This window comes from Eurytemora carolleeae, unplaced genomic scaffold (genome assembly GCF_000591075.1).
Source record: "Eurytemora carolleeae unplaced genomic scaffold, Eaff_2.0 scaffold1605, whole genome shotgun sequence".
Taxonomy (NCBI): domain Eukaryota; kingdom Metazoa; phylum Arthropoda; class Copepoda; order Calanoida; family Temoridae; genus Eurytemora; species Eurytemora carolleeae.
This window is the reverse complement of record NW_019402123.1, coordinates 44,567-64,502: the sequence shown is the minus strand read 5'-3', so window position 1 is coordinate 64,502 and position 19,936 is coordinate 44,567. Positions and strand designations below refer to the sequence as shown.

Here is a 19,936-nt window from a genome sequence, read left to right as displayed (position 1 = left end):
AGATCCAAGTGGAAGATGCCTGGGGGGAGCACTGGGTGGAGTACCCAGGGGGGCGGAGTAGTTGATTGGAGGACCAAACTCAGAATTAGGAGTTCTAAATTTACAAAATATTATTTTTAAAAAGAAAAAAAGTTTTAGTTTTCAGAGTCAGATGAGAAACAATAAAATGTTCACAGTTCTGTTTTATATCATTTACATTCATGACACATTATATGGATTACAAGGAGTGGGGGGGGGCAAACATGTTTTTGTCCCCCTCTCCCTGAATAAATTACATAAATTCATTTGCATATGTACTGTACAGTGGGCTCTAGATGGTTGAAAGTCGGCCAGGTGCATGAAATGAACAGGTCTGACTTTTAATAAAGGAGGAAAAGCTTGCTGTACAGTACATGCTTCAAGACTATGTAAGGCGAAACGGGCCGGTACATCAATGAACCAGTCCCTTCCAGGGAGTTTCTATAGTGGTATGCCTTTGACTCCACTGTGTTGAGCTTCTTGTTTACCTAGGTTGGGAGTAGTTAGTTCTACCAGGACAGGGAGTAGATGGAGTACTCCCAGATCTTAAGGGTAGATGCACTAAATAGATAGATATATAGATATATAGATAGATAAATAGATAGATAGATAGATAGATAGATAGATAGATAGATAATAGATAAATAGATAGATAGATAGATAGATAGTGAATGATAGATAGATGGATAGATAGATAGATAGATAGATAGTGAATGATAGATAGATGGATAGAAAGATAGATGAATAGATAGATAGATAGATAGATAGATAGATAGATAGATAGATAGATAGATAGATAGATAGATAGATGAATAGATAGATAGATAGACAGTCAGTGTTGATTGTTAAATTTGTTGAATTATGAACAGATTCAAGGGAAAATAAATTGAGAGAACAATTCAAAAGTAAGTTAGTGAGTAAGTGAGTGAGTGAGTGAGAGGGTGAGTGAGTGAGAGGGTGAGTGAGGTAGTGAGTGAGTGAGTGAGNACGGAACAAGCTTGTTGCTTTGGTTGGTTAGTTTGTTGATTGATTGATTGAGTTAACTGTTAATGGTTATGCCTGGAGCTGGTCTATATTGAGTGACAAGTTGGTTGAGAGTGTGAGTGAGTGAGTGAGAGAGTGAGTGAGTGAGTGAAGCTTACTTGGAATTTTTCCATTTTGTCGTTCAATATCCGTGGCAAGTATTTTCAATGAGTCCTCGCTAAAACTAAAATAAGAATTTTTCAAAAATAAATTGAATTGAATGGAAAATTATTTTCAAGTTTAGTATTTCAAAAGATTACAAAAGTTAATCTTTTAAATTGTCGTTTCTATTTTCAATTCATTATCATTATGGCCTAACCATTGAACTCTTAATCTTTTTTTATTAATTAGTTTTAAAGTTACAAAGTGTTACAAATAATCCTCCATTTAAAGGGACTGCAAAGAAAAAATGAAAGGGGGTATAGGCTGAAACCTAAGCATTTTAGGAGTTGATCGAATCCCATAACAGTTCTATCTGATGTTCCTGTCTCGAGAAATTGATATTATAAAACTGTGTCAAAGTTATACGAAAATGTATATATATACAATTTTGTATAAAAATCATAGGTTTCATTGATTCACTTGTTTTCTATCTGAAAATTGACGAATTCTAGTTGAGGCGACAATTTGTCCACTTTGTTACTTAATGGAAGGTTTAAAAAGTACCGTTGTGAATCGAGTTTGTCCTTATTTAAGGGGGGGGGTCACTTGATATTACGTGTATAGTCCCTTTAATGCTTGTATATTTTAATTAATTTTTAAAAAGAATATTTTTAGGATTTTTAATTAAATTACAAAAAAAATTTATAATTAGTATTTCTAAAATAAATTCATGATAGCAGAGCTGAGAGGGATTCTCTACGTGATATATTCTAGAAAATTAAGAAGAAAGGAAAATATTTGTTATCTAAATAATTCCGATCTGCTGATGCAAACCAAACCTATTATCAAGGTAAAAGGTAGCTCATATTTATTTTTTAAAGGGAGTGACCGGATATGTCAGGTAGTTGAACTGAGTATGTGCAGTGTTGTGGAAAACTTCTTTCGGATGCATTTGAGAAATATTAAACTTTTTAAAGATCTGTAAATCCTGAGTTTGAGCGCAAATTCAACGGTCAAAACTCCTACTTTGGGGGTGGATACGTTTTCAGAATCATTTTTTTTAAATTATTAAATAACGACAACGAAAAATAAAGTAAAAAATATACAGTAAACTAATTAAATGGTTAGGAACATATTTCTCAAAAGATATTTGTCAATAAATCAATGCTAAAATCGATTTTTTCGTATTCATTATTATATTGAATTTCTTATCTTCTTTGAATTTATTCGCAGATTTCTTCAAATTCTTCAAATATCGTCTTTTCAATAATAATTCTAGAGAATCTGCGAAAATCTTTGAAAAACCAGAATAATGAGAAAATAATTGAACAAGATTAATTATTTTCGATGATAAGATTAATTTTTATTTTCTCAACATGTTCCTTTACATGACGCCTGTAATTTATTGCAGAACTGTTTTACATTTTATGTCGTCGTTATTTAATAATTTCAAAAAACTAATTCTGAACTGCATACTCTGTTCAACTACCTTACATAGCCGGTCACTCCCTTTAAGTTTTTAAAATCCTTTACTACTAATTCGGGGCAAAAATGAAGAAACAAAACTATTTGTTTTCATGAAGGGGACAATGTCATTTGTCAAATACCATTGCGTTCATTAGGCAAAATATTTTCGTTTAAAACAAATATATAGATCAATTAGCTTTCCAATTTTTTAGTTTAAAAGTATCTGAAACCTGAAAAGATTTAAATAGATATTTAAAAGAATACAGCGAAACACAGATTGGCACAAATGAAAACCCAACCAAGATGGCCACCTAGTGGTGACCAAATGAACTAGAAAAGTACCTGAAAGGTGTCAACTCCGAAGGGGACCGGGCAGGAAGACGGCGAGGACTGTTTTTCGCAGAAAAATTCAAACCTTTATAAATAGCACTTAATGTTTTCTGGTAATGAAGCTGGTAACTTAGGATCATAAATACAGAGATCACCACAAAGGATGAGACTTCAGAGACGACTGCACAGAATTTATTAAGTCTTTTTCTTAAATTACTGAGCCCTGTAGTCGCACACTTTAATATGCCTTTTATTTAATAATATGTTCAGAACAAGTTAAAAAGTGTTGTTTTATATTTTTTAACACATCGGAGAGAGTCCTAGAGAAGCTTAATCACCTTGTGTATGCCTTTACAATGTTTGCTTTATCTGGCCAAACGGAATTCTAAAGTTTTTAGCTCTGAGCTAGCAACTTTTGAATGTTGGATATCGGGATTAATGCTTGATCTCATCTTTTTCTTAATCTCCAGATTAAATAATGCTTGTTCTCCTCTTGTTATTAATTTCGAGATTAATTAATCGATTGGGATTAAGGATATCCCATTCTAAAGTTTCGTATACAAGAACACAGATAAACTTTGTAGTGAAAATGTAGACATATACATACATATACATACATATACATACATATACATTTTTTTCTAAAGTTGTATTTAAGAATGCAAGTCTATAGCCGCCGCTGGTTTAAGAGAAGGTAGCGTTTACCCCGTGCTTTAAAGGGAGTGTTCGCGAAAAATAAAGGGGGTATAGGCTTAATGCGATAAAAAAAGCGCCTTTGATCGCTACTAATCTTACTTCTATCTGTTGCGTCTATAAGGAGAAAATTGTTAAAGACGTCTTATACCGAATAACATGGCATCCATACAAATTGAGAAAATTGAAACATACGACTTAGACCGTAAAAAAATCAATTTGATTTCAAACAAATCATTCAGATATTTCACCCTATGGTCATCGATTATCTTTCGCCACATTTGTATATATTTGATGTTTCTATAGTTTGATTTCGTTTTTTTAAAAATAATATTTAGCCTAAAACTTGTTTTCGAACATTCCTGGAAAAATTTAAAAATATCGTCTTCATTACCAAAAATCCTCGAAACAGGAATAAATGTAACTCTCAGATTATAACAATTAAAACATATTATCAAATATAACTAGTATGAAACATCAAATATATACAAATGTGGCGAAAGATAATCGATGACTATAGGTTGTAATATCTGAATGATTTGTTTGAAATTAAATTGATTTTTTTACGGTCTGAGTCGTATGTTGCAATTTTCTCAATTTGTATGGACACTGCGTTCTTCGATATGAGACGTCTTTAACAATTTTCTCCTTTCAGACGCAACAGATAGAACTAAGATTAGTAGCGATCAAAAGCGCTTTTTTATCGCATTAAGCCTATACCCCCTTTCATTTTTCGCGAATCATCCCTGAATCATCCAAACCCTGGATCATTCAAACCCTGAATCATCCAATACCTGGATCATCCAAACCCTTTGGATCATTCAAACCCTGAATCATCCAATACCTGGATCATCCAAACCCTGAATTATTCAATACCTGGATCATCTTGCAGGATCACATCATCCAAATCCTGAATCATCCAAAACCTGGATCATCCAGCAGGATCTAACCCCTATAATCCTGCCGCGCGCAAAAACGTGCAATCTTTGTCTGATGGAAAAAACTTGTATATTGTTATCCAAGGATAAAAGTCAATACCTGGATCATCTTGCAGGATCACATCATCCAAATCCTGAATCATCCAAAACCGGGATCATCCAGCAGGATCTAACCCCTATAATCCTGCCGCGCGCAAAAACGTGCAATCTTTGTCTGATGGAAAAAACCTGTATATTGTTATCCAAGGATAAAAGAAGCGAAGTAATGAACAAGTGCAGGCACTGAGAGAAAATCATATAATCATAATCATATAATAATGTAGCATTGGATAAACAATAGATAAAAATAAATCTGGTTTCTTTAGAATTGTCTTTATCTTGCAGATAAAATACAATAACCGGCCCAAAATTGGAATGTTATCAATATTTGGAGGATTATAGAACATTTTATGACAATGAATATTTTTTTAAATATGAAAATGACATTTAAGAAAGATAATCAATAGGCGTAACATTCTCACCACCTAGAATTTCTGAATACAAATATCAAATGGAGACTTTTACAGGCCTCAGACTCCTCCGACCAATGATAAAGGTTAAAGAATAATTGAGTTTAAACGAACAGCGGGTCTCCAATTATGCTGTGATCCACATCCTACCCTACTGTGGATAACAAAGACGACTTAACACCAAGAATAAGATTTCATGCTTCTTTTGATTAAATTTTTTATCAGGGTAAAAATTCGGCTTAGTGTAAGAAAAGCTAATGTCTATTTATTCAAAACATTGGCCTTTTTTACGCGTATCGATAAAAAACAGGTTATAAGACAACATTCATTAATCATTACCTTATCTTCCTGAAAAAAAAAATAATTTGCATACAACTCAGATTCATTGGCGTAATTTTTTTTTAAATCGCTCGTTTCTAGAAAAAAAAATCTCATTAAAGAAAAAATATTTTAATTCAAAAGCTCACATACAAATAAAAAATATAAAGGGTAATGATTTCTTCATAACAAAAATAATTTAGAATATTAATTACAGCAAAAACGTCCGATTAAAAAAAGGACTTTATATTTTTTTCACATTATCATCTTTTACGAAATATGTTTATACAGGGTGTTCCACGAAACGTGACAGTAGCAAGACGAATTAATTCTAAAATTAGCTGAATTTATTCGTCAACCTGATTTTAGCAGTAAAATTCTAACGTAAATGATCACTCAATACAATTAGTCTGGCATTTCCAAAATGTGGTCTGCCTTTTTTGTGCTTTTAATGTTACTCGAAATATGAAGAATTTCGTTGTTATTTCGACATTTTTAGTTTTATTTAACAAAATTGAAATCTGAATGAAATTTTTAATGTCTCTGGTAATATTGAAAGCACAAAAAGGCCAGGACTGGGAGAATTTTGTGGATATTGTTTCAAGAATCATACATGTTAAAGTAAACGACTGAATGTCATAAATAAATTCAAATATCTAAGACGACTTTCAAGTAGTCTTGCTAATGTCATGTTTCGTGGGACACTCTGTATAAAACAGTATTGTTAAGTCTTCAAAACTTAAATCACAGTTGCACTTTACTATTTACTTCTGCATTTTTAACTTGAAAATAATAATCATAGTTTTTAAATATTTTCCAGCTTTCATTCTTCACCTGCAGGGGATAATTTCCATAACTTAAGCCTAAAAAATATTGGTTTATCAAAATGTATTATGAAAAGTACATAATTTGTGAATTAATAGTTTCTGCAGATGTTGGTTAATTGATTTGATTATTATTGAATAGTTAATAAAACGGATAATAAAAGAATGCCTGGTGAATGACTTAGTATAAACAAAATAAAAAATTAATTGGTGTTGATTAAATTAATGAATGAAGAGTATATAGATGCTGATTGGTGAATGAATGAATGGGTGAATGGTAAATATATCGGTGCAAAAATATGCATGAAAGGATGGTTAATAAATTAATGAATGATGAATAGATGGATAGTGAATAAATGCATGTATGGTTAATAAATGAAAGAATGATGAGTAGATGGATAGTGAATAAATGCATGTATGGTTAATAAATGAAAGAATGCTGAATAGATGGATAGTGAATAAATGCATGAATGGTTAATAAATGAAAGAATGATGAATAGATGGATAGTGAATAAATACATGAATGGTTAATAAATGAAAGAATGATGAATAGATGGATAGTGAATAAATACATGAATGGTTAATAAATGAAAGAATTATGAATAGATGGATAGTGAATAAATACATGAATGGTTAATAAATGAATGAATGATGAATAGATGGATAGTGAATAAATGCATGTATGGTTAATAAATGAAAGAATGATGAATAGATGGATAGTGAATAAATGCATGTATGGTTAATAAATGAAAGAATGATGAATAGATGGATAGTGAATAAATGCATGAATTATTTTTAAATAAATGAATGGGGACCAAGTGTATTGTGAATGAATGGCCTATGAATGAATGGTTAAGGAAAAGGTGAATGGTATATTTAATATCACCTGTTGTATCTCCATAAAAAATGTTGCAGCATTGATCATAACATCAGCATCATGAACCGGTTTGCCAAGAGGGTGATTATCATCGTAAACATTCATTCTTACATCCTTACCCAGGGCCTACAATGTTCGACGTATATATCAATTTATAATTTCTACCAAGCAGGGGCGTATTCAGAACTTTATCCAGGGGGGGGGGCTTAAATTTTTTTCTTTCCAGGGGGGAGGGCTCAGCACCCGTTGTGGCATAAAAACCCCCTGAAATCAATATGATTTCACTGGTCCAGGGGGGGGGCTTAGCCCCAATAGCCCCCCCTGAATACGCCTCTGCAACCAAGTTATCCAAACAGCGTTAACTTTGTAAACTTGTAATTTGAAACAAGCGTATTTTAAAGGGACTATAAGCGAAATTTCAAGTGACTCTCCATGCAAAGAGGGGAAAGTGTAATTTAAAATGGTCCCCTTGAAACCTTTGTGTTCGTCGTGTACATAAATAGGTGTACCCAATCGCTTGTAGCCGGCTGAAAATGCCGGTGGGCGCTGCGCTGTATTGGGTTAAGACTGTACACTATACACTGTACAGTGTACAGTGTACAGTGTACAGTGTACAGTGTACAGTGTACAGTGTACAGTGTACAGTGTAAAGTGTACACAGCGCACACGCCGGCAGTTTCAGCTGACTGCCAGGATTTAGGTAATTTACAAACACAAATTATACAACAGACACACAAAGGTTTTAAGGATAAAGTTGTTAATCGAACATTCCCCTCTTTAATTAGAGGGTCACTTAGGATTATGCTTACAGTCCCTTTAAATAGAAAAGTCGTCTAGATTAGAAACCTAGGATCTAGATCCACCCTAAACAATTAAATCTTGGAACTAGACATCACAATTTTGTCCTGCAGTTTTTTTAATTATGAAAAGCTCAAGGCTTCATACTAAATGTCAGTTTTGATCAAAGAGAAAATATATTTTTTAACAGATTCGTCCAATTCTCATATTACCTTCAGAGAATGGTAGAACTGTTTGCCTTGGCTTGGAGGCACTCTAAGATCATTCTTACCTGAAAACGATACTTTTTTTTAAATTCTTTTTTATTATTATTATTTCTTGTTTTATAGTTAAAAAAGTAACAGGATTGATTTATACCAATGCAATAGAAAAAATTAAATAGGAACATAAATATTTCAGAAAGAAAATCTTTTAATATATTGAAAAACTAAATAAAATATGTAAATTTTACCGATCATCAGAAATACTGGAGCTTCAATTTTGCCTATGTTGGATATAGGAGAACTAAACAAGAAAAAATGTCATAATTGGATGCAAGATGATTTAGTTATTTTACTTTAATGACGTCATGACTCTTAGGAGCATTTAAAAAAATAAAATTCTGAACACATTATTGACAGTAAACGTCTTTACAATGGTTGCACCACTGTAATGGTGATTCAACACTTTTAGAGCGTACCTAACTTGTTTTCTATGGAAACACCTCTAAGATGGACATTTATGGGTCAAACCTTTTGATGCTACAAACAATGTATCGAAAATGTGAAAATGGGTACCAAAAATCCGCTTTGAATAGCCATAATTTTAAGTTCAGTGCAAGAATGATAAGAATTGACCCTACAGGTATACAACACCTGTCGATTTCCCCTTGGTTATTGACAAATATTATTTTCATCATTTCCCTTCCCTTTCAACCTTTACCTGACCCACATCTCTTGATAAACTGCAGGGTTTCCATGTAACCAGCTGTAGTCTAATCCTGCTTCATTAAAGGTCCAGTCAGGTATATCCGTTACCTCCGCCATTGTGGCGATATTAGTGACAGGGTTTCTAGCCACCACTCCTTTGTAGGAGTCAGGGAACTGACCAGCAAGATGGGTTACTAAGAACCCACCGTGGGAACCTCCCATCAAAAAAACCTTGTTTGCATCAAGTCCCGATACCTCAGCCAGGCATTTATCTCTTGCCATATGACAGTCTTTGACATCATGATCTCCAACATTTCCCATAAGACCGCTGACATTCTCATCTCCAAAGCCTGTTGATCCCCTAAAGTTGACAAATAGAAGACTAAACCCAAGCTTGTTAAAGAACAAAGCTGTATTGGTAAATGTTGTGGTGAGGACTCCATGAGGACCTCCATGAGGCCAAACAATAAGTGGTCCTTCCTTCCTGTCGGTAGGACCAACAAAAAATGCAGCAAAGGGAAAACTGGAATCCTCTGGTTTTATAATAAATGATTTCCAAGTAATCTCCGGAATTGAAGATGAAGGGAAAACAGGAGAAAACTGTATGGAGGAATCAGACACCTTGGCAATTACTAGATGGGATGAAGTTACCGGGTCACTTCTAGATCCAAGGATTATTCCTTCATGCACATCTAGCACAGTAACTCCTTTGTTAGAATCCCCAGAAAGAACTTCAACAGTTTTCTGCACACAATTCACTCTCATGGGATAGAGTGTCTGGCCGACAGGACTACTGAGAAAGAAAGTGTTTGCATCAATCCAACAACGTCTTGGGATAGTGGGACGATACAGACCAGGACAAGCTTCTCCTTCACCTAGAAATAAGTTAGTTTTTTACAGGGATACTTCAAGTCGATATTTATTAAGTTAGTTACTAAAATCTTGCTTTAATATGTGTCTCCATCAATCATCCTTCACCTTCAACTTTTGGCAGAATCTTAGTTTTAGAAAATTTAGGTCTTATTCAACCATTAAAGTTGTTCCACAGAATAGTTAATATACCTGTATAAACAGGCTGGTCAGCACTGAAAACTTCAATTGGAGTTCCACTTAATGAATCAAGAGTCATAACTCTTACTGCCGCTTCATGAGGCCCAGGGAACAGCCTCTTTTATTATGGATTTTATTATAATTCTAATTTGTGATTAATTTTTGTTCATGAGGAAATTTTTTTTCCTTTTTAGCTGATTTAGTTAAAAGTTATCTTTCATGCCAAGGATAATTTCATATGGCAGTTTATTACATTAAGTATAAAATTTATTTTTCCAAGGATTACTCCTCGTACACTTTTTAAAGAATTGCTCCACTGTTCACAAAGATATGCATGCTAACATGCTACCCTCCCAGAATTTACCTATATATTTTACAATATTCAGCAGAATAATTTTTAAATTTTGAAGATGAATGGGGTTGCCATGCCATGCCATCATCATTGGATTGAATGCAAAGATTAGTAAACTGTAACATAAAGTCAATAGTATACATACAGGAACTTATGAATTCTAATTCTTAGAGTGCTACACAATCTTCACATTATGAAAGCTTCTAAAAAGTAGAGATGGGCATCATTTTAGTTAAACAAATAAAATATTTCAAAAAAAAATCTTTTTTAAATAAATGATTTAAAATTGTTCAAATTTTATTGATAATCAGACCACTAACCAGCGATTTGTATATTGTTTGTTCAAACAAACTTGAAAAAATAATAGACTCAAAGCATGATTTGTTTCAAACAAACGTATGTTAAAATTATAGTTTTCTTATTGAACAAACTTCTGACAAAAACTTATTGTTTTACTGATTGAATGCATTTAAAGCAAGTCCAATCTCACTAGAAAATGATTTTATCAAACAAAACAATCAGTCATTTTAAAAACAAAAAAATAGATTTGAAAATGAATGATAATTCTTAAAACGAACGAATTCAAATTTTTAATGAATGAATGGGTTGCTAAGAACAATAGACAAACAAATTGAGATTAAGCCAAACGCACCCATCTCTACTTGATAGCAAAGCTACCCAACTTAAATTTAAAAATCTACCCTCACAGCACTAGTTATCAGTAGCCCAACAGGAGCAGAATGGGGGGGGCGGGGCTCAGCAACCGCCCTTCCCAAGCTACCCAGAGAGAGGAATGCCATGCTTTCCCAAAGATTGAAATGAAGGAAGTTTTAGGTAAAACAGGGACAACAAAACTTAAGGAGTTAAAAGAAAAAAAAATTTACTCCATACTTTGAAAGAGTGAGTGAAGGATGTAGAAGAAAGGTTAGAACTATGAAGGATATAGATGAAGGTTAAAACTATGAACCATTTCTAGGTGGTATTAAATTTGTTTTAAAAATTATTTCAGGTCCATAGGAATCTACCTGTATAAACAGGCTGGTCAGCACTGAAAACCTCTACAGGGGATCCTTCTAATGAATCAAGAGTCATAACTCTTTCTGCACTCTATGAGGTCCAGGGAACAGTCCCTTATAGACCAGGGATTTTAATACCATTATGGGTTTATAGGGAAGGGTAAAAGAAATACCTACTGTATTATTAGTTTACTGTTATACGTTCTTTACAGACCAACCGGGAAAAATTCCTACTGCAGGATAAAGAAAATGCTCTACAATGGTTCATGATCTTTGCACAAAAAAGCCTGACATTCCCTGTACTGTCGATTTCCAATCGATGTAAGTTCAAACATTGATGACAGACCTCCATGTCTGCACCTTTTGGCTTCATTCAATTTTTCCTAAAATCCATTCCTGGGATAGCAAAGTTCTCTCAGTCCAGACCAGTCTTCCAGATTCTCCCTGGATGGTTAACCCAGTTATACCGAGATATTGACCATCCATCTCACTCCTCAGTATACGGAAGTTACCTTTAAAAAGAAAGAATAATTGAAAGTATAATTAAACAGAATTCCTCACATGCTAATATATGTAGTAATGTAAAATAGTCAAATTAAGTAGTTTTAAGAGAACTAAATGTAAAGTATTGCATTTTCTCATCAAAACGGATAAAATTTTCATTAAAATGGGTAAACTTTAAAAATGGATTTGTAGTGCCAAAATCTGACCAAAACATTTTTTCCCCCCAATTCTCAAAACCAAGCCCAACTTAACATATTTGATTTCTTTCTAAATTCCCTTATTAAAACTAGTATCATTTGTACCAGTGTGTATCTGTCATGGGACAAAATGGATCCAGAACTCAATTTTTACTTAAGCAAAATTTTCAATTTTTGTTGTTGCTTCTTTTGTGTTATATCTTGGATTGTTCAAATAGAGATGAGGCAAGTTTTTTTTCATCTTTTATCAGCCAACACACTTAAACTTTGTGTTTTGAGAACATTCAAATTGTTATGAATATTTTGGTTCAATATGTGCCACTGGCATCCCGATTAGTGGATCTCAACCATTGCTTTGTACGTTCTCAACCACTGCTTTGTACAGAAGTGCACTCCTTAATGGAACTGTAAACGTAATTTCAAGTGATCTTTCATAGATAGAGTGGCTTATCTTAAAACATCTGTCTAATTAAGTATAAATAAGATATCCATGTTTTTTTGTTTTTTGAATACTGGTAATTTTCATTTATGGTTTCTGGACAAAAGTGACTTGCACATTTTTTGCTTCAGAAATACTGGAGAAATCATCATTGTTAAACACTTTAAAAGCTAGATAAACGATGTTATCTTCAACATTATTAATAAGATAAAGGTTTTAATGGTGCAATTGTCCCTTTAACCTTGAAAGTCCAAGTAGAAGAGCTGACTAATCCTGTTGCTGCAGTACACCTTTCCTAGTTTTCTGGGGGTGTTCTGGTAAACAATTCCTACCACCCCATTACACCAGAACCTAAAGATGGAGTAAATTCAAACACAGGGGTATAAATTTCCTCCAATAATAATCCAGCTCTGATTTCAGGGAGAGATTAGATATATCTATATCATAAAGCTCTTTGCTCATATATAGCTGGCCAAACGGCTGGACAAAATTGGTAGAAATTTTTTAAGGGACCCCATGGATATCCTAGGGGTATCATAGGCTAAAAAATTAGCATTAAATGTTCTTTCTTTTAATTAACAGCATGAATTTGTTTACAGTTTATATGTTTGTGTATCTGTACTGTTAATCAGACTGTATGCAAGCTTGTTAGAAATAAAAGCTGAAATATGAAACTGTTTTGTAGTGATTGCTTAATGAGAGTTAAATTGAGAAGAGGAGGGATAATGATTTTTACCATGACTATTCGTACAGTTCAAGAACTAGTTGTTTTGTTAACAATAAAAAAGATAGTAAACAAGGCTTGGTATTAGAGCAGGAGAGAAGGGTCTGAGTATATACTTTTAAAAAATTTTGCTTGTTTTAAGGGACAGACCGACTATGTTAGGTAGTTGAACTGAGTATGCAGTGTTGTGGACAAATTCTTTTGGATTCATTTGAGAAATAAACATCTTTTTAAAGATCTGTAAATCCTGAGTTTGAGCGCAAAGTCGACGTTCAACATTGTACTTTTGGTGGATACATTTTCGGAATTGGATTTTTAAAAATTACTAAATAGCGACGAAAAAAAATAAAGTAAAAATTATACAGTATTATAATTAGATGGTTAGGAACATATTTCTCAAAAGAAATTTGTCAATAAATCAATGCTTGAATCAATTATTTCGTTTTCATAATTATATGGAATTTCTTATTTTTCATTGAATTTATTCGCCGATTTCATCAAATTCTTCAAATGTCGTCTTTTCAATAATAATTCCAGAAATTCTGCAGAAAATCTTTGTGAATAATGAGAAACTAGAATAACGAGAAAAAGAAAAGATTACTTATTTTCGATGATAAGAATAATTTAACCTGTTCCTAAACAACTTATTAGTTTACTGTAGAATTTTATTTACATTTTTTGTCTTCGTTATTTAATAATTAAAAAAAAAAACAATTCTGAAAACGTATCCACCCAAAAGTACGATTTTGAACACCGACTTTGCGCTCAAACTCAGGATTTACAGATCTTTAAAAAGTTTTATATGTTTCAAATTAATTCTAAAGAATTTGTCTACAACACTGCATACTCAGTTCAACTTCCTTACATAGCTAGTCTGTCCCTTTAAAGAGAAAAGTATATCTAGGACTGACCTAGTATGTCAAAGTATATTTAGGAATGTAAATCCTGTTTAGAAACCTTTAGAAAAAGAAAATTTAAGGGAAACGAATCAATAAACATTTGTTCAGGATTTTTTTTTTTTTTTTCTCAAATTCAGGGTAAAAATTTGGCAAAGTGTGAAAACAGTAAATATTTGGAATATACAATTTTAAAGTTTGTAAAACTTCTCAGATTTATGTGGAACCTTTTTAAAAATATCAAACCCTCAAAAATGAACCTAAAACGAACCATAATGATTGACAACCTAAGATAAAATATTTACATACACCTACATCCTACCTAACAAGTCCAGGGCTCCAACCCTCTGGTATACCAGAAAGAATCTATAAACAAAAAATCCAATATAAAAACATAAATTTAATAATTTTTTAATGCAAGGATAAAATAAACAATGAAACCTTCATATTTTTGTTTTACAAAATAAACTGTAGTACAGTTACTAGTAGGACCTCTATAACCAAGAAACAGATGAAAATGTTGCATGTAAAAATGGGGGTCAGTGACCTAAGATCCAAACTTTTCTTTTTTGATTTGTATAAACTGTAAATGACTAGAGTGTAAATAACTAGAGGCAAAATTAATAATTTCAGCCTCGTTACTCAATATTTCGGATCAAGATCTGCAAAAATATGCGGATTCAGGATCCGGATCCAAGGGCAAAATATCAACCAAAATCTGCTAAAAAATCTGTTGCTCTCAAAAACTCAAATCTAAATTGTTGAAAAAAGAGATATTATCAAAAATATACTTATCTCTGAATGTTTCATCAAATTGTTGCATAAAAATAAGTGAATAAAGAAAGAAAAATAATTCGAAAAGTCTTCTTCTATAAAAAATCAGTAAATCTTAAATAAATGTTCATGACCTGGGTCCAGATCCATTTTTTTCAAGTGGGGATCCATTTTCCGGATCCCCATCAATCAATGAAATAATTTTGAGCTAAACTCGGATTGAAAAAGTTGACAAAATGCCCTGTTTTTTAAACTAAATTTCAAAAAACATCAAAAGTGACATTTTACTAAAATACAAATTTAACAACTTTTTAAGTTTACCCCCCCCCCCTGGCCCCCCACAAATTTATATGCAACTTTGGAAGATTTATATTTATTTTTTAAGTTTGGTTAGGTTTTGACGATTGCTGTGGCTAGGACAGGATAGCAAACCGAGCACGGAGACCGAGCACCTCGGCATTGCCAGATTTTTATATAAAGTCTAACAATGTTCATACATAATTTTAATGGTCCAAATTAATCACTCTCTGAAAATTATTCTTAAAGGGGTGGGGGGTTGATAATTGTTCAAAGAAAAAATAAACCTCGAGGCCCAGATACCTGAACTGCTGGTTTGCCAAGATCTAGGAGAGCGATCACTGGATCACATTTACCCTCCATCTGCTCTCCCCAGTCCTCCCTTAAAGGGAGTGTTAACGTTATTTAAACTGGGACTTCAATTAAAGGGAGTGTTAGCGTCATTTAAAGTTGATAATTAGCGTAATTTGTATTGAGAAATTCTAAGCGTAATTTAAAGTATGACTTTTTTAAAGAATAGAAAGATAAAGTTAAACGAAATCAGTCCAGTAAAATCTCTATTTCAAAACTTTTGAAGTCAGATGGATTTTTTTTCTTCATGATTTTGTCTTTTGAATAAATAAATCACTAAAATTATATTACTTGTATTTATATTGTGTTCCCTGTTCAGACCCCTCTGGTAGAACACCTAAAGAGAGTTTCTTAGTAAAAGTTGTATTATAAGATTTTAAAAAAAAATTATTATTTTAGGTTTCCTAAAATGAAAAAGTTAAAAATCTAAACTTACTATTTGCATCAACCATACCGCCGCTAATAAGCTTTAAGCTTTCATTTACAAAGTGCTAAGGTGCGTGTCCGGTTCACAACAGTACCTTTTAAACATCAGGCCGAATTTAAAGAATTTGAGCCGCAGTTTAAATTTAAGCCGCGGCTCAAATATGGTTGGTTCCCCTTAAATTCAATTTAATTCAACTTTTCAAGATTTAAGCCGGCGCTCAATTGAAACCGGGGGGATTTGAGACGCGGCTTAAATTCATTAAATTCGGACACTGTCTTATCAAGGATGAATGATTTTTTTTGAGTGTGGTTTCTCTATAACACAATCTTGTTTAAAGGTTTAAATGGTACAATTGTGATTAGGAAATGCCACTATTTTTATTTAAAAGAGGAATAGGGTGGCTTGATATTACGCCCACTGTCTATTTAAAGGGAGTGTCTGCGTGTACATAATAGTTGAGCTGAGAATGCAGAATTGTATTGCCGAATGCGGCAGATTGCTCTGCTGGTATTGGCGCAGCACGCCTTCCTGCCGGGTTGGACAATCCAGGAGGATATTACAAAGGTCTCAATACTGCACTCTCAGCTCAACTACGATGTCTAGCCAGACACTCCCTTTAAATAAAATGTTTGGACCAAACCTTGGAAAAGGAAAGGAAGGGTTTTAGTAGCTTTCTTCTCCGCAATATAAAGTAGACTTGTACATCCTGGATTCAAATCCAGACTTCCGAATTCCTAAAATACACAATTATTCAAGAGTTTTTTTGACACCCCTGTCTCCTTTCACTTTCAAGAATTTGGGATTAGCTGATGGGTCGCTTAAAGGGGCTGTAAGCGTAATTTTAAGTGACCATCCGTGCAAAGATGGCAATGCTAGATTTACAACGGTATCCTTGAAACTTTAATCTGATCAAAAATGTGGACCATACCGCCGTTTCTCTGACTCTGAAAAGTGTAAATGTCGGTGAGCATTGATCCTTTTAAACAAAAAATGCGCAAATCATTTTCGCCGTAGAAAACCCGCAAATAAAAATAACAATTGAAACAAACAAAAACATTAATATCTAATTAATACTTGATCGCCATCTTTGCATGAAGGGTCATTAAAATTATGCTTATAATCCCTTTTAAGAAAATGTAGAAGTAAGTTTACAGTGACCCTCCGCAAAAGTGCCATTAATATCTTGACTGATCAAAGAGTCGCGATCCTACTCCTTTATTGTAGAATGATTTAGTGGTGCCACTCTTGTATGCCAATTCCATTAGGGCCTGATCCAATCAGGGTTCAATCATGTGTTTGTTGTCTATTCTGAACCACTAGAAATAGTATGGTGGTAAAATCTATCTTTCTATCTAACTCATTATCCAATTCGAGATAAATCGTTTAATCGACGCTATCAGTTAATGAAAATATTTACTTCTACTGAAACTATAGTGCTGTAGGGATTCAAAAGGGCTCGATACGCAGGAACAAAACCAATACCCGAGAATTATTTAATTATTTCTAAGCAGTTTTAAACATCAAACAATCCCCCTGCACTACCTTTGGTGTTTTACTGTGCCCGTTCCTAGTTTTCATAATTATTTTTTATTACAAATATTCAATCAGAACTATTGTTGATTTCCAAGTAACTAGTTTCTAAAAATCATGTTTTGAACAATAATATCTGCAGTTTTTATTATATATACCTCATCACCGTACACTTTCCCATGTGCATCCAGGTCCTTGAGGTTCACAGTTGTACTGTAAACAGTTCAGTTTATCATTATGCAGGTTGGTGGAGGGGGGATTACAGTTGTACTGTACAACAGTTCAGCTTATCATAAGGCAGGTTGGTGGAGGGGGGATTAAAGTTGTACTGTACAACAGTTCAGTTTATCATAAGGCAGGTTGGTAGAGGGGGGATTAAAGTTGTACTGTACAACAGTTCAGTTTATCATTATGCAGGTTTGTGGAGGGGGGATTACAGTTGAACTGTACAACGGTTCAGCTTATCATTATGCAGGTTGGAGGGAGGATTACAGTTGTACTGTACAACAGTTCAGTTTATTATTATGCAGGTTGGAGGGGGGATTACAGTTGTACTGTAAANGAGCGGAATGGATTGAGAAAAAGACGTTTAAAAAATCATAAAAATGTTATTGATAAATTTTGTTCTTCCTAAGATTATCAGCTCCCCAGACTTCTATAAACTGATCCTCACCGACAGTTCTAACCACAACCCTGCAATAATAAACTGTTTGTCATCGACACTTCTAACCACAACATTGCAATAATAAACTGTTCATCACCAACACTTCAAACCACAACCCTACAATAATAAACTGTTTGTCACCGACACTGTATCACTCGAGTACAATACTATACTGTGTACTGTATCACTAGAGTACGATACTAACCTGTGTAATGTATCACTAGATCACAACACTTACCTGTGTACTGTATCACTAAAGTATTATACTAACCTGTGTACTGTATCACTAGAGTACAATACTACCTGTGTACTGTATCACTAGAGTACAATACTTTATCCTCTGCAGCTTGTTGTACTGGATTGCTCAAATGAACTCCACCTATAAAATAAAACTGAAGAATGTAATGAATAGCGAGAAGTGGTTGAATTTCGCAGACAAAGTTAAACCATGATTCCCTTTGGAAATGTGTTTAATTATACCGTTATTAATTAGATATGGCTTCAGTACTATATATAATCCGGTTGAGACTTAATTTTAGAAATAGTTAATTTTGCGATTTCATATCATTTCATAAAAATACATTAAATATGTTTCTTAAAAAGATATCAAGCCCTCAGATCTGCAGGAGGAATTCTGAACGGTTTGTTCCAAATTAAATTATGCAGTGTTTTAAAATTCAAAACTATGCACATTATTTTTCTCCCGATTCAATCTTGATGTGGATGGGGAGTGACGTTTTCAGGTTGATTACAACAAAATATCTACCAAGAGTAAGAGGGTTGATGATTGCTGTTCTGGAAAAGTTAATATTCTTGTAGGAGGAGAGGTTGACTTGAGACCAGAGGGTAGACACACTTAACAGGTTCTCATCCTAAACAGTACAGTACAGTACAGTACAGTACAGTACAGTACAGTACAGTACAGTACNGATAATGATGTGAGGGCACAAAAAATTTTTTAAATAGGATTAGACCTTTTTTGAACCCTTTTTGACATTTTCAATAAACACATTAGAAATTTTAGGGGAAAACTGCAATAAAATTATCACATGATTTGTTTAGGAGAGCCGAGGGATGGGATAGAGAATACTTGAAATATAGTTTGTTTCTCTCAATACTACCTGTAGGCTTGTATAGCTCGGCTCAAGTCAGTGGCACCAGTTCGCGCCATTTTCATCTAAAATAATCTCTAAAAATAAAATCATGAATTTCCAGTGTTAACCATGATATTTGAGCAATCTCAAAAATAAGCTAAAAACATTCCAGTGGGTCTTCCCAGTTCCCCAATCAAAATTTGAGGCATATCGGTCCAGGGTTCCCGAGTTATGATCGGACAAACAAACAGACGAACAGAGATTACAACTTTATACATATAGACTAGCTTGGGAACCCAGCGCTGCCTCTTCCTCTTCGCTCATATATATAAAATGGAACTTTTAGCTATAACTAGCCAAACGGCTAAACCAAGTTGCAGCTAACATTTTTCGAGGGAACCCTTGAGTACCGCGGAAGTAATATAGGCTAAAAAATTGATTTTTTTTATAAATTCGATTTTTTTCAAATTTTTTTTCTTCAAAATTTGAATTTTTTCTCAAATGTTACTAAACTTCCACGGACACTTCAGCTAGTTATCTTTATATGATCTTTATATCAGATTAGAAACTTAAATATGACATCTAGCGATCAAACCATCATTTAGACGGGGCCCTGGTTCATAAAAGGATCAGTACAGGCGGGCAGTGTTAGCTTACTGTCTAGTCACAACTGATAAACTGAACATTATCCTTGTTCAACTATTTATAGGCTTTCTAAGAAAGAAAACCACAAAGCTTAAAGGGATCGTGCCCGTTAAAAATTAAAAAGGTATTCAATAATCCAATGTTAATCAATCATAACATGTGATGCAGGGT

The 19,936-nt window shown here is 33.5% G+C and overlaps 2 protein-coding genes across 2 annotated transcripts; both read right to left on the bottom strand.

Annotated features, from left to right (window-relative positions):
* On the bottom strand, positions 1-3,222 carry LOC111717926 (CDK5 regulatory subunit-associated protein 2; the record flags this gene model as incomplete). Its single annotated transcript, XM_023493395.1, is given in 4 exon segments — positions 1-94; positions 507-579; positions 1,161-1,225; positions 2,953-3,222. Coding segments are annotated over 4 exon segments (360 nt in total), but the record flags the coding sequence as incomplete, so codon positions are not given.
* A 2,984-nt stretch (positions 3,223-6,206) lies between these two features.
* On the bottom strand, positions 6,207-18,896 carry LOC111717925 (acylamino-acid-releasing enzyme). The gene is made up of 16 exons (XM_023493393.1): positions 18,793-18,896; positions 18,330-18,405; positions 17,993-18,055; positions 17,521-17,575; positions 16,473-16,566; positions 15,697-15,742; positions 15,358-15,436; positions 14,306-14,349; positions 12,605-12,714; positions 11,620-11,735; positions 9,868-9,973; positions 8,819-9,680; positions 8,349-8,401; positions 8,110-8,168; positions 7,109-7,225; positions 6,207-6,261 (listed from the first exon to the last, which is right to left on the bottom strand). The coding sequence occupies exons 7-16, from the start codon at positions 15,415-15,417 to the stop codon at positions 6,256-6,258; spliced, it is 1,533 nt and encodes a 510-aa protein (XP_023349161.1). The 5' UTR covers positions 15,418-15,436; positions 15,697-15,742; positions 16,473-16,566; positions 17,521-17,575; positions 17,993-18,055; positions 18,330-18,405; positions 18,793-18,896; the 3' UTR covers positions 6,207-6,255.
* Positions 18,897-19,936: the final 1,040 nt, after the last annotated feature.

Bases quoted from the DNA above. Each gene is read 5' to 3' on its own strand.
- LOC111717925 (XM_023493393.1), bottom strand. From the start codon at position 15,417: ATGGAGGGTAAATGTGATCCAGTGATCGCTCTCCTAGATCTTGGCAAA. The intron at 11,736-12,604 runs GTTAAAGGGACA...TTCTTTTTAAAG, and splicing joins CTTCTACTTGGACTTTCAAG to GTAACTTCCGTATACTGAGG. The intron at 8,402-8,818 runs GTAAAGGTTGAA...TTTCTTGTTTAG, and splicing joins TATCAAGAGATGTGGGTCAG to TTCTCCTATATCCAACATAG.